General features: G+C 36.8%; 1 protein-coding gene across 1 annotated transcript in view; it reads left to right on the forward strand.

Moving 5' to 3' along the window:
* Positions 1 to 15,213, forward strand: part of abca12 (ATP-binding cassette, sub-family A (ABC1), member 12) — a 65,899-nt gene that overhangs the window by 26,818 nt on the left and 23,868 nt on the right. The window contains exons 32-49 of the mRNA XM_055032055.1: positions 283 to 410; positions 759 to 923; positions 1,680 to 1,844; positions 2,107 to 2,302; positions 3,236 to 3,375; positions 3,757 to 3,876; positions 4,052 to 4,142; positions 5,115 to 5,294; positions 6,092 to 6,416; positions 7,298 to 7,412; positions 7,949 to 8,278; positions 8,837 to 8,906; positions 8,989 to 9,123; positions 9,659 to 9,820; positions 9,953 to 10,136; positions 10,613 to 10,831; positions 11,572 to 11,768; positions 13,883 to 14,040. Coding sequence (XP_054888030.1) covers positions 283 to 410; positions 759 to 923; positions 1,680 to 1,844; positions 2,107 to 2,302; positions 3,236 to 3,375; positions 3,757 to 3,876; positions 4,052 to 4,142; positions 5,115 to 5,294; positions 6,092 to 6,416; positions 7,298 to 7,412; positions 7,949 to 8,278; positions 8,837 to 8,906; positions 8,989 to 9,123; positions 9,659 to 9,820; positions 9,953 to 10,136; positions 10,613 to 10,831; positions 11,572 to 11,768; positions 13,883 to 14,040 — 3,080 coding nt within the window. The remainder of the gene's footprint in view (positions 1 to 282; positions 411 to 758; positions 924 to 1,679; positions 1,845 to 2,106; positions 2,303 to 3,235; positions 3,376 to 3,756; positions 3,877 to 4,051; positions 4,143 to 5,114; positions 5,295 to 6,091; positions 6,417 to 7,297; positions 7,413 to 7,948; positions 8,279 to 8,836; positions 8,907 to 8,988; positions 9,124 to 9,658; positions 9,821 to 9,952; positions 10,137 to 10,612; positions 10,832 to 11,571; positions 11,769 to 13,882; positions 14,041 to 15,213) is intronic.

A 15,213-nucleotide genomic window follows, 5' to 3' on the forward strand; every position in this document is an offset into this window, starting at 1 on the left:
ACTTGTACCATGTCAGCCTGCTGTTGCCTTCAGAACCACATTTATTTTTTGTGTAAAAGAGTCAACTATGCATTGAAAAATTTTTCTCATAACAACCTATTTCTGACTGATGCCCACTCTTTCTCTCACTTTGGTCTTTCTTAAGACTAAAAAAAGTATTTTCCATGACTTTTCGAGTAATTTCTCTTCATGCAAGAACACCTTGTTACTCTCCATAAAAGCACTTTTTTGTAATTTAACTAAATATTGTAAATCTGACTTATATCTTGTTTGTTCTGGCAGGAGTAGTAACAGCTGGCGACATGCTGAGGAATAAGGAAGCTTTCATTCTGGCCGTCCAGGAACACATGGATGTAGATCCTGCAGCTCTTCTTGTTCTGATGGAAACCCCTCTACCTAGCAACACAGAGGTGAGCCAAGACCTACATGTTAGAGTTTCACTATAAGTGCACTTTTTGTTGCTGCTCTTTGGTGCCTTTTATTTGAACTTTTGTCCACATAAATCAGGGATCAGGGAGTTATTTTTTTAACAAAACAATGAACAGACTTGCAATTCTGTCATTGCTGGTCAAATTGATTTGTCTGATCAAATCAAATCAAACTAAAAGGCTTAATAACTTAGTTTGTACAATGCTGAAATTGTTAGATGACCACTTTTCTTATGTTTACACCCATTTTATGTACACAGCATACGATCTTAGTCATGACTCTGGGATTAAGGCCTATTTATATCTCTCTCATAATACCTTTTGGAACAGATCCTGACTTGGCTGGCAAACCTGCATTATTGTCACCCCACCGAACCAGTGAACACAACAGAGGTGGACATTCTGGCAACTTTCTGCGCTATGTCTGCTGAAGACTGGTACAAGTTCTCCCTGCTGACAGCTGAACATATAAACACGGAGAAGGTCATTTACAGAGTAAGGCTGAAAGTCGACATGCATCTTCCCTCCCATCTCATCAGAACAGTGCACCTCATACCCGGCTCTGCCGTAGGATGTCACAGAGGATTTGTTTCAGATACATGTATCACATATTTTTCTTTTTTAGTTGTTGTTTCCTTTTTTAATTTATTTTAGTTAATTAAAGAAAGAAATAAGAGAAACTGAAATATAAAAAAAAATTCCATTTCACATCCACACCTTCCTCTTCAGTGACATTTACAGATTTTAGATTTGCACATGAATTTATTCATTATCTCTTTTATCAATGATTTTATTTGTGATTTTCTTTCAACAATTTTTGTTCTGTGTGTTATTATGCAAAGACAAAAACTATAAGTTGACAAGATAGATTTAACTAAACGTTCCATTTTATTTAAGTTAGAATAGCATAGGTTAAAGATGTAATCAATTTACGTAATCAATTTATGTAATGATTGTGTGCAATTTGTGTAGTTCCTGAATTTAAAACACAATGTTCTTAAAGTTTAATTTTCAATTCAAATTCAACTTCTTTAATTATGCCTTTACATATATACTTTTTAGACACATTGTTGCATTTATTTTTGCAACTTATCATTTTTTTTAGCACAAACTTTATACTTAAATAATGATAAAACATCTACAGCTCCACTATTAACTTTTGGGCCATATCTTGAGAATTTTCTTTCAATTTAGAGAAAAATATGTCTCACTAATTTTATCAAAACCTGAATGTTGCTCTCTTTCTTGTAGATGGTGTTGTCTGAGGAACTCCAGGGTCTGGTCGAAGTCATGGCCGAAGTAGCGAAGGTTGCAACGGATATGATGAACAAGATTCTTCCCGCAGTCAGGCAATTGGAAGAATACCTGCTATCCATCAAAGATCTGAACTTGGACTCCAGCACTGAATTCTCCGAAGTGCGTTTTAATTAACCCTGCAGGAAACACTTTTCTTTAAAACATTTTTTAAATCATAGGTGATCAAAGTAGCTAAAAGAAAGAATTGCAATGCAATAACAATAGAAGGCGTTTCAGGAATGCAAATGTACTTAATGTATATCGCTAGCAAGCATAGTTTTGGCTGAAAAAATTGCTTTCTAGTTTTCTTTTAGTAATATTTTCCATAAACTGTGATTTTATAGTTTGTTTTTGTTTGTTTGTTTGTTTTTTTCCCAACCAGATGACAAGAGGAAAGAGAAGCACCATCTCCACCAAAGCCACTTTCGTGACTCTGTCCCGGGCTCTGTGCAGCAATGGCATCATCGCTCTGTTTGGAATATCCAAATTACCCGAACTGTCTGAATCTGGCCCCTCATTCTCCAACAACCAAAAGAGGGAGGATATGATTGAGAGGTTCAAGATCCCACGAGACTCCTGTAAGTTGCAAGATTTGGGGCTTAATAGACTATTAATATAATCGTTCTCCTTTTTTATGTAAAAAAATCTGTTGGTGGAAATTCTTGTTTTAGATACCACAGGATCTAACCTTGAGGGTTTTCTTAACATTTCTTAAATGTTATTGCATTTACATTAATACATGTTAATGCGATAGATTAGAATATTACTGACAAGTTCATTTATAATGGTTAATTAGACAATGTTGTTTTTATGTCTCTATGTTAATTATAAGGATATTTCCACTTAGAGCTAATCAAAACAGGACCTTTAAGATTAAACTTTTACATTGGACTAATAAAAACATTTTAATGATACAGACTTGGCAGTAGTTATTTTCAAAAGGTAATCTGACAACCAATCCTCAATAGAGCATATTTTCAAATTAATTGAGTATGAATGCATACAATGATTGAGGTTAGGGATCATGGTAAAACTGGAAAATCCTCTGAATTGTGGAAACTCAAACTTTGGCATAATAAAAAGAAGGCAGGGGGAGATTTCTACAATCAAATATCCTTTTGAAGATCTTACAGGTTGATAGATTTCAAATATATATATATATATATATATATATATATATATATATATATATATAAAAATAAAATAAAATAATATATATATATATATATATATATATATATATATATATATATATATATATATATATATAGATAGATATATAGATATATATAGATATATATATTTTTTTTAAATATATTTTTTTTTCACCAGTTTAACAATATACAGTAATACATTTTAAAACATGATTGCTCGTAGAATTTTCCATTTTATCTTAAGAAAAGGATATAGCAGCAAAATTATCAGATTCTAAATTGAAAATCTAAGTTTGCATGTTTTCTATTTGCCATTCAGCTCTGCACCTAACTCTTCTCTTTCGTTCCTTTGGGCAGCACCCTTCTGCATGAACATGTATCTGGACATGGTCAGTACCACAGGCGGAGCCATCGCCTGGGCCTTCCTCAAACCAATGCTGATGGGCCAGATCCTCTTCACGCCTGACACACCTGCCACAAGGGCTGTAATGGAGAAGGTAAATACAAACTTCTTGGTTTACAACAAAACTGTGGGCCTACTTATTTATGCAGACAAACTATACATTATCATTAGACTGTAAAGACAGAACAATCTCAGCTGTGTTTGTAACAATTTCAACTATATTAAAACTTTGGTTAAGATTTCAACATGGGGTGACTTCCAAATGTTTAGATATTTCTTGATTCTCTTGGTCATAGCACTGCCTTTTCTTTGTACATGCTCATATTGGTATGAGGTAAAATTTTAACATGTCTGATTTTGTTTTCAGTTTGAATGCAACACTCACAATTACGCTCGCATAAACACACAAAGTTTGGCCTTTCTGCTGATACACAATTGTTTTACTATTTCATGTCCTTCTCTTAACTTTGCTCAGGCCAATGCCACCTTGCACGAGCTTGCAAATCTGAAGAGATCCTCAGAGGACTGGATCGAATCCTCAAATTACATCATAAAGTCTGCCGAATTACTCAGCTCCACTTTGCCGATGCTGCAGGTATAAAATCTCAGAGCTGCTTTTTTATATCTGATTATGCCACCCGCTTCTCTTTCGTTTGAAAATCTAAAGATAAAGCTTGTCGTGGTCTTCGATAAGTTTCTGCAGCTGAATCTTGATGATGTTCATAGTTTCCATCTCTCTCTTCCTCTTTCTCTCTCTACCTTTCTGGCAGAATTCCCTCAACAGCCACTTTGTGAAGAATTTCATTGAGATGCAGACAGACATAAATGTCGACAGCATAAAGGAGACGCTTGGCAGCTTCTGTGAGTGTGCATTTATGGGTCTTACTTTTGTAAGCTGCAGATACCAGCTCTAAATCTAGATTTTTCTGTTACTTATTACTTGTATAAAACATCCATGATCCCAGAAAACACGATTGCTCTTAGGATTTAGGTGCAAAATGGGGGATTTATGGTTTCAGAGAAGGTTTTTCTAGGTCTGCCTTTGATATTCAGGTTTTTGAACTAATTGGGGTCATAATAAAGGAATGCAGCATCTGTCATAATTACAATTTGACAAAGCGGAGCATAGTGTTGTTTCACAATATTAGAATATTAGGCAGCAGGAAAATATAAAAATTCACTCTTTCCTTACATATATACATTCAGAACTCTTTATATTGGGCACATTTTCCATCTCAAACCAGATGAAAATCATTTCAGAAGTCATATTAGATTCAGTCATTGGATATCTACTCCCTGTACTTCACAAAGCATTGGTTTTGTGCCCATACCGTACGCATGAATTTGTCCATGTGCATTCGGATGGTGTAGCTAACTTGGGGACCCAGTTCAGTTGAGGAGGAAGTTATGATATGCATAATTACTTAGTCATGTAATTAACTTTGGTAACAAGGACCAAAACAGCTGATTGAACTCTTAACTGAGTATCAAAGAATTTGTGAATGGGATTGAGACAAAATGCATTACAGATGAAATATTATCTTTTTGATGTGAACACATGTAACCCTTGACAAATACATTTGAAATGAAGGAGTGGGACCTATAGTTTTTGGTTTGATGATATATTAAAGATGATATATTTTGAAACCATTTTATGGTTGCATTTAGCCCAGAATATTCAGAGAAGATCTCCTCATCATGCATAAAAATAGTCATCTTTCAGTGTCCTTCTCACAGTAACAACTTCCACAACAAAGAGTGTTGCTCTTAACACAATGTAGCACTTGGGTTTGTCTATTTCTGCTCCTTGTTAAAAGGTGTTTTCTTTCACAGCTAACATCACAGAGATGCTGCATAAGAACAAGAAAATACTTGATCAGATCAGCAGTTTGTCAAATCTCATGGTGAAGCTCTCCTCCTGCATCAAGTTTGACCGTTACCGTGGTTATGACTCTGCCGACGAGCTCAACACCGTGGCCCAGGAGCTCGCCAAAAACCGTGAGCTCTATGCAAGTGAGTAAATATCAGGTCATCCATCTGCCATGCAAGTCTGGTTCTGTTTGGACCATGTGAATGTTGTTTTTTCAGACAACTGAGTTAAGTGCGAGCTATCTCATTTAATCAAGATCACTGAAAAAATAAAAGAATCAAAGTCAAGTTTATTTGTATAGCACATTTCAGCAGCAGCCCTGCAACAGATTGGCGACCTGTTCAGGGTGTACCCAACCACTTCCCCGGAACATAGCTGGAAATAGGGAACAGCACCTCCCGACCACCAGGGACAAGGGTGAACAGAAAATGGATGGATGGATGGATGTATGTATGGATGGATGGATGTATGGATGGATGGATGGATGGATGTATGGATGTATGGATGGATGGATGGATGGATGGATGGATGGATGGATGGATGGATGGATGGATGGATGGATGGATGGATTTCAGCAGCAAAACAAATCAAAGTGCTGACAACATAAAAAGGAGAACGCTGTAGTGGCATAAGAAAAAAACGGATTATGGATTATTAAGCCAAACTGAAAAAAAATAGAAAAATTTCACAAGATGGCTTATTAGATCCTACACAACAAAGAGCTACAGCTTGGCTTTCAACTGAACAAGATGCTATTTTGTCACAGTATGTGATAATTCACAGCTTTTTCTATGTGCATCTGTGTCGGTTCGCTGTTTTCTCTAAAGGCTGTTAATAATGAGCTGAGATTAGGTGGCTTAGCAAAAATAAGCTGTAGCTTATGAAAGGCAACAAATCATTGAGTTGTGAATACATACTGCATGTGCTGCATGTTCTTTAGGTGTCATCTTTAAGACTGAAGACTCATCAAGGAAACGTGAGGCCAGATCCTCTTCTTCCTCCTTGTCGACTGAACTGCCTCCCAAAGTCAGCTACACCATCCGAATGCACATGGACAACGTCATGCGTACGGACCGGGCACGAAACCCGTACTTTGTGAAGGACAACCACATCTCGGCCAGCCACACAATGCGCTACAACCGTGGGTTCGTCTACCTGCAGGAGAACATCGACCGGGCCATCATCGAAACCCAGACCGGGCAGAAAGTCACCGAGCCAGCTGTGCAGCTGCAGCCCTTCCCCTATCCCTGCTTTCTGCGAGACGAGTGAGTTTTCTGTGTTAGCGGATGCGTACGAATGGATATGTATGGAGTTAACGCATAAATGCATGAAAGGATACACGCTCTCACTGAGGGGGAACAAGCATTGATGTGGAATAATGTATGCTATTCCATTATTCATTTGCCACTTCAGAATGACAGTAAGTAGTCATTCACAGGAACTTGTCACAGTGTAATTAGCTCTGAACCATGTACATTGACATTCACTGTAATTCTGCATTCATTTTTGAAAACCTTCCATATATTGAATGCCCCATGCACTAAAAAAACAAAAAAAGAAACAAAAAATTCTTAAAGAACACAGCACTTTTCTCTCTCTGTAAAACATACCCAACATGGTTTTGACATTAACTTGTCCATTGCCTTGCAACATGGTTTTCAATAAATTATTGCTGAATTTAATGTCTATGTGTGCACTTGCCCTGGAGTGCAGCTTTTAGCAGGGCTCATATCTCATCTGAAGAGAGCCAGTGGAGCTCTTCTCCCCAGCTGGCTGCTTTTTGACCATCTACAAGAGACTATGTGCTTCCTTTTCCTTCCATTCCAAGAGTACAAATTCTGAGAACGTATTTGTAAAAAAAATAAAAAATAAAATAAAATAAATATATAAGTAAATGTCACACTGCATGCACTGAAATCAAAATAATTTTCAGGCTGTTAGTTTGAGTGGTCAAACAATAGAAAAACACAATACGGATTAATCTATTTTTGTAAACAATAGCAGGACGAGAATGACAATGCAGTTGTCAGCATACCCATGTTCTCCTCACTCTGTCAAGCCGGTGACTGACTGATAGGCCCCTCCATCTGCCTAGATGTTTGGTTTGCTGAGTCTGAATGACAGGTGGCATCTCTGTATCTCACAGGTATCTGGAGGCCATCTCTTTTGTCTTCCCTCTCTTGCTGATGATACCATGGGTGTTGTTCGTGGCTGACTTTGTGAAAAAACTTGTACACGAGAGAGAGCTGAGGCTGCATGAGGTAATGTGTTTTTTCCTCTACTTGAAAACTGATGGCATATAATTTATGACGTATTGGATTTATTGTACATAAAAAAACTATAATGTGTGGCATTTATTTATCTAGTCTCCTTTTAGTTTGCAAAAATGTGAGAGTGTGGTTGAACTATAGCTTCCACCTTTACAGTCACTTACAACAGAATCAGTACAGTCAATGAGCAAGTGGCAAAACTTGATAATTGAAGTAAAAGACCCCATCAAATCTGACTGAGCTAGAGTTATTTTCCTAAAGATTGTGCAACAGTGTATAAAATGTATAAAGCTGGAAGGAGCATACCACAAACGATTTGCATCTTTAATTGCAGCGATAGAACGTCATGCATTTGAATACAAATACACACTTCTAAAATACAAAAGACACGATAATGCGATAGAATGTGCAAACATTTAAAAGTTAAAACACTTTGTGGTTTCTACATTTTTTTAAGTTTTGACATCTTTTTTGCCACATTCTCCATACCAAGACACTTCATCACGGTATTTCTCTTCCAATTACAGTACATGAAAATGATGGGTGTGAATCAGCTCAGTCATTTCTTTGCCTGGTTCTTGGAATGCGCCGGCTTCCTGATTCTGACCATCATCATCCTCACGCTGGTGCTGAAGTTTGGAAACATCCTACCCAAAAGCAACGGCTTCCTCATTTTCCTCTACCTCTGTGACCATGGGTTGAACATCATTTCCTTGTGCTACCTGATCAGCTCCTTCTTCGACAAGACCTACATCGCTGGCCTAAGTGGAAGCCTTATCTACATCCTCAGCTTCTTCCCGTTCATCATAGTCATGTCCGTCGAGAATAATCTAACTTTTTCCCAGAAGAGCGCTCTGGTGAGCATACTCTGAAGTGGCTATATTATTTAGAATGTGCGTAAAACTAGCATGGTTATTGTGTATAATTAGACCAAATCATTTTATTTTATTTTTAAAAATTGCTCTTTCGAGACAAAAACAGTAAATGCAAGCTATCATTTAGTTTATTTACTCCAAAGTGTTTTGCTGTATTAATGTAATGACTGAAAAAATTCAAATCAACAAATGATGCAGTAAACGTCTTTGTGTAGCTCGCATCTTTTTGTTTTCCAGCTTAAAAAAAGGTAGCATGTGGTAAAGGACAAAGTAATTTTCTAAAAAACTTATTTGCATGACACAAATTTAGTTTTTTTAAGTTTACTCCCTGCTGTCTGATGAGTATTAATCGGAGGTCAGACTTCCTGTCTACAAATATCTAAAACCAATTTACCTTGGACAACATCTTTGTACTGTATTTTGAAAGAAACATATTTTTACATGATATAGGATAAAGATTTGTAAAAAAAATAATAAAAAAAATGGAATGGTTTCTTTGCTTCCGATCTCCTGTCAAAACTTTCTTCACTTTTCTGACAGAGTTTGTTTTCACCAACCTGCTTCTGCTATGCCAGTCAATACATTTCCCGATACGAGGCCCAAGGAGAAGGTATGAATACCTGAATACCATCAGAATGTTTCTGATATTTCAGCCAGCTGAATCAAGCCTTCACTTTTCTACTCTCCTCTAGGAATTCAGTGGAGCAACTCTTACACCTCGCCCATAGCTGGAGACTCAGCAACATTTGGATGGCTGTGCTGGCTCTTGCTCATTGACTCCTTTCTGTACTTTCTCATCGGGGCCTACATCAGGACAGCTTTCCCAGGTGAAACCTCTAATTATTGGTTACTATTAGCTTGTGCTCCTACTTTCTGGGGTATGTTCTTGATAATATTTTTGCATCAACTCTTCTATAAAAGCTGCTGGAATACAGATCATCCAATTTCAGTAATTTCCCTAACCAAATGCTGAAACAAATATACCAGTAGACTGATTCAATCTTAGTTTTATTCAAAGCGACAATGTCATGGTTTTGATTTCCTGATTTTCTTGAGCAGGTGTCCAGCCTCCAAAAAGGACTCTTGGTTTTTAGTTTTACTTTAATTTTTTGCTGAAATGCTAAGAAAATAAGAACTCCATAATGTCTGATAGAACTTCTATAAACAATTGAATTTAACAAAATTACTATATATACAACTGTCCCTCTGTATGTCCTTATGTCTCAAAATCATAAATGCTGCATTTGAGTTAAATAATAAATCCAGCTTCTTTTTTGTGTGCTGCTGCAGATGCGTCTTTTTAAGACCTTGCCTGTTTTCATTTATTCGAATGAATCTACGTCTTTCTTTGTAATTCATCAGGAAAATATGGAATCCCAGCTCCATGGTATTTCCCGTTCAAACTCTCCTTCTGGACTGACATGTGCAGCAGTTTTCAGACAAATAAAAGTGCAGGCAACGGACTCCTCTTTTCCAACATCATGCAGAACAACCAGCCTGTCTTTGCAGACGGCAAAAGCAAAGGTATACATGACAAGAATACTCTCTCTTCCTCTTACATCTCTGCTTTATTTATAATTTTTGTCATTTTTAATTTAGATCCTGCTCCAATTCTGTTAGATTTACAATTTGCCTTGATGTTTATGTTTTTTTCAGGCAAAAGCAGCCTGTCCTTCGAAGCTGGCGAGGATTTCTCTGAGCTCCCAGTGGGAGTTGCACTCCATGGTCTCACCAAGGTGTATGGCGACAAAACAGCTATTGAAAACCTTAATGTCAACTTTCATGAGGGTCATGTCACCTCACTGCTCGGTCACAACGGAGCTGGCAAGACAACTACCATGTATGTGTGGATCCATTCTTATTGTTTTTTGTTGTTTTATCGGCTTTATCTGTGAGTCCCAACTCATTATAATCGCTGCAGCTGCTTTTAAGATTAAATGTGTGCATCCCTTTAATCATTTCAGTGGCTCAGTGCTGACAGACAAATTGTTCTGTCCAAATCTGGCACAGAAAATGCACAGCAATAGCGATTAGCCCAACAGATCTTCATCAACTTGAGCACTTGCATTTACATTTTAAATGTGACTCATTTTGCTGATGCGCTCATCCAGGGGGACATGCAATGAGTTCTGCAGCATTACCAGATTAAATAATAATGAGAAAATACTATAATTTTTTTGCTCCATAAAAACTAGCAATAAGTAATTGTTCAAGAGAAATATGTGGATCAAAAAGTGGAATAAAAATGGTTTTCTTTGCCTTTTGTATCTTTTTGACTTTATTTTCAAGCTCTGCCCTAACATTTGTTGTGTGCAGGTCCCTCCTGACTGGTCTGTACCCCCCAACATCTGGCTCCATCGAGGTATATGGCAGGGATATGCAAACAAACATAGAAAAAGTCCGCCAAGAACTTGGAGTCTGCATGCAATACGACGTCCTCTTCGACCACATGACTGTCAAGGAACACCTGCTGCTGTACGGCCAGATCAAGGCCCCACACTGGTCACAAAATGAACTGCGAGAGCAAATCCGCACGTGAGTGACACATCAATCAGACAGGGAGACTTCTGTCTATAATGCGTCCAAAAGACTTAAAGTTTATATACCAGTTAAATTAAGTCTTTCATTTTTTCCGAGAGGATGTTGAAGAGTGTCTTTTACATAGTGTCTTTCTTCATCTTCCTGTTTAAAATCAACCGTTATGAGAATTTTAGGCAAAATATTAGCTCAATAAATTGGTGGGATAAAATATGAAAGTATTAAATTAATGTTGTAGTGATTTCCTTTACTTGAACAGATTTTAGAGAAATAACTACTGAGATTTATCAGAATGCTAAGGCTTCTGCAAAACGGTAGTTCTAACTCGAATAATTGAAATAAACTCTTACTTCAGATTTTCATTATTTTCTTCCACAGATGTAGGGACAAGCACTGGGAAGAAGTTGCAGGAATATATTTTTACAAGAACATGTAATATTTCTATCTATTTTAGTGCTTTTTGCATCTTCTTAAATCAGTTTAGGGCAGAATACATTTTTTATTCTGCTTCATCTCAAGCTATATTGCATCATGAGACTCTTTCTGGAGGGTTTCAACTTTATAAGAGGAGCGGTATTAAGCTTGTACCTTAAGGCAAAAACGCTCTACGTCTCTTGCAATGCAAACCTCTGATGGCTAATTAATGGAACTTAACGAGCCAACACTCAGCCTGAACGCAGGGAAAAAATGTTCACACGAGCTCAAGATTAAACGTTTTCCATTGACTCATCTTCTAGGATCCTGGAGGAGACAAACTTGTACGCTCATAGACACAAGCGGGTTGATACCTTGTCAGGTGGTATGAAGCGTAAGCTCTCGATCTCCATCGCCTTCATTGGGGGCTCTCGCTTGGTGGTTCTGGATGAGCCCACAACAGGAGTGGATCCCTGCTCCAGGCGCAGCATCTGGGACATTGTTATGCAGCACAAGAAGAGTGAGTCTCACTTAAATACTGACAGTGAACAAAATGTACCTTATAGCGGTCAACACTGTAACTATTATTACCGTTTACCAATGTTACAGCTGCAATTCAGTGTTTTTGCATGAAACACCCACAACATATTGCAAGAATGTCAATCTGATTCTTAACTCGAATAATATGTGCCCTTCACAAGGCTAAAGATTGGGTCTTAAAATAGATTTGGCTATGACTTAAATTTGTAATTTTATATTTCCAGTGCTTCTTCATCTTTTTTAAATATAAGAACTCTGCTCGGGTGTCATCCATTTATTCTGTGATTTGTAGCTGTCGCTACAGATATTTGATCATTGTTATACTGCTTTTTCAGTATTAGGTAGTTATTATGCTGTGATAAAACTACAAACTCCATGATGCAGGGAAGCGGTAAGGCCTGTCAGAATGAATTTATCCACTGTTGCTGAGCATTACTGGCAAAGCTGTGAAAGAACACTGCTGATGAAGCTGTCTTAAAATAGCTTGTTTATTTTTTTTTTTCTGCTAGGTCATCTAAGTTCTAAATTGATTTCATAAAAGTAATAAAATACAACAAAACTTCCAGAAAATAGCTGAAGTCCAATTTTGTTGTGATCCATACTTTTCTGGTCATTTATAGTGCAGCTTAGGCTCTCAGGCAAAGATGACCCAAACACTTTCAAAAGTTGCTCTGACTTGACAAAAAAAAAAAAAAAAAAAAATCACAGGTCAACTAAAAGCAACTTACACTGAGCCAGAGGCAGATGATGTGCTCCAAATCATAACATTTCAACCACCAGGGTCTCAGAAGAATCACTCCCCTGAAAATATGTCAACAAAATGGACAACAATGGCGGAAATGTCACTGCTTGTGATTTAATAAAACAATTTAGTCTTTGGCTTTTGTTTCCAGAGAGACTTGATCGTTACTGCTGCCTTTTGCAGCAGTCATGCAGACTACTTCTCAATAAGTTACACTGCCTGCTTATTTGTTTTGCTGTTCAGATTATTTATCAGATGATTGCTTTTTAAGGGGTGTAATTCCTTGACATCATCACTTGGCAGGATTACAATTCATTATTTTATTTTTTTATGTTTCTTATAATTAGTTTTTTTTTTCTCTTCAGTATTTGACTCTTAGCTTTTTTATAATTTCATAACATTTTCCATGTCTGCTATCGAAGCCTACATTTCCTCCAGATGTGAGTTAGTCCAAAGGTGTATACATTTAAATATCTTGGTTTATTGTTTACAGGAGAGCTGCTTTTGTTGATAAAGTCAGATTGAAAGCAGCAACTAGGGATTCCATCAGTTCTATAAAAAAATTAGATACCACTTAATTCATCTGTGAATGTTTTGCATTTTTTTGTGTAACTGCTGCAATAACAAGGGAATACTAATGTGCTAAATATAGTCCTGGTCAGAAGTTTATATACATAGATCAACAGCATTAACAGTGGTTTAATTCAAACTTTCTTAGAAGTCTTTTTACAAATCTGACCTCAAATCTATTACAAATTTGTATTAGACTCTTAAAAACCTGGTCTGCTGCATACAATTTTAATTAAACATTTAAGTGAATTTGTACAATTCTTTTTTTATTATATTATATTTCTACCAGAAATAGTTCTACAATCTCCAGTCAGAACTACACACCCAATACTTATGAAGTTACGTTTACCAATTTAACCATTTGTAGAAATCCAACAATAAATTCAAACTTATGTACTTATTAAATTAGTTTTTGAAGTGCATAGAAGTTCTAAAGTTATACCAACATAAAAGGAACACTTAACCCCATTGCTAAAATGTCTGACTTAATGTTACATTCATGCTCATAAAGACTGTATGTCAAGCCTTGACTGCAATCGAAAGATAAAAAGATAAAAAAATAAAAAAAATTAGCTTTTAGGTCTGTTTCAGATGTTATTGCAGTGAGAGTTCCTAGTCAATTTCAGAAACAAACACTCATAAAACTGCTTTTTATGATAGTTTGTATGATGATATTTCTTGTTTCTTTTCCTTTGTAATAACTCTGTTTGATCTATGCTTATTGGTTCAATAGTCCCTGAGTCAACGATGCAGCTTTTTCTCATATATGTGTGTCCTTTCAGACCGGACCATTATTATGTCCACCCACCACTTGGACGAGGCTGAAGTGTTGAGCGACCGGATTGCCTTCTTGGAGAGAGGTGGATTGAAATGCTGCGGCTCACCCTTCTACTTGAAAGACAAGCTGGGTCAAGGCTACAAGCTCACCCTCACCAAAAAGGTGATCATCCTCACAAGCATGCTGGCATATCGTGCAAAGCAATGAAAACTGATATTAAACCAGTGAAACCTCTCTTACTGCTGTTTCTTCTTCAACATGAATTTGTGCTCAGACTTTATTCCATCGATTAAGTCAAATATTTCCTGTTACGCCAGAGCTGCTTGTTGTTAATGTCATAATATTTGCATGACACACAGTTGAGAGATGGTAGGGCACAACCTTTATCCCCAAAGGGCTGGTAGCACCTGAATATCTCTTATTTGTAATAGCAGTGAAAGATAGCTCTTGGCATAAATTGAAACATTTCACAATCTGCTATTATGAAGATATTTGACCACTCATGTGGAAATTAATTTTAGGTTTTGACATTCTCATTGAGAGACAGGCACCACTTACATTACAAATCTGACTGAAACTATAAACTTCTTAAAATTAGCTTTGGTTTGCAACATACTGTGTGTACACATGCATACACCTTTAGCTGTTTTTTGTGACTGACGGCACTGGCATGAGTTACATTTTTAATGTAACCACCTACATTAGTTACATCCTACTTCAAACACCAAAGATTGCCCAAAGTTCAGACTAAAGGCAAGAACCTCTCCCTTAAACCCTCCCACATTCTTAGCGTGACACTTATGAGAAGCACGGCGAATGTCATGGTAAAACAGCTGAGAGATCTGTCAGAACATCAGTTTCCAAAACAACACATAAAAAAACTCATAAAAGCGCACACCGGGTCAGTGCAAGCCAGCACAAAGCTTGGTTTTTTTTAGTGCTACAGTAACGGGAAGAGAAATGTGTCTCCTTCTTAATGTATTGTGTCGATTCTAACTCTTTTCTTAGAAATAGCCAGAATACCAAATATGTCTTTTTTTAGGCAAGTAAAAAGGTCTTGAAACATCTCAAATTAATGTTGTGGGATTCTAGATTGGTTGGTGAACTGTGATTTTAGTTTTAACCTGTGTGAATCCAACTCAAAACTAATTCGTGTTATTGGTGAACTTTACAAATACAAAGCTACCTATGTTTTTTGCACAACCAGTACTTAGAGTTTAGTTTATTTCTGTTTTTTTAGATGTTTTTTTTTCCTCTTAGTGCTCAGTTGTTTGTTTTGCAGACCTTTGTTTTTTGGAGAATACATTTATAAACTCTTCTCCAAACATTGGAACT

The sequence above is a fragment of the Poeciliopsis prolifica genome, unplaced genomic scaffold (assembly GCF_027474105.1).
Source record: "Poeciliopsis prolifica strain line A6 unplaced genomic scaffold, Auburn_PproV2 SCAFFOLD007, whole genome shotgun sequence".
In the NCBI taxonomy this organism is placed as follows: Eukaryota; Metazoa; Chordata; class Actinopteri; order Cyprinodontiformes; family Poeciliidae; genus Poeciliopsis; species Poeciliopsis prolifica.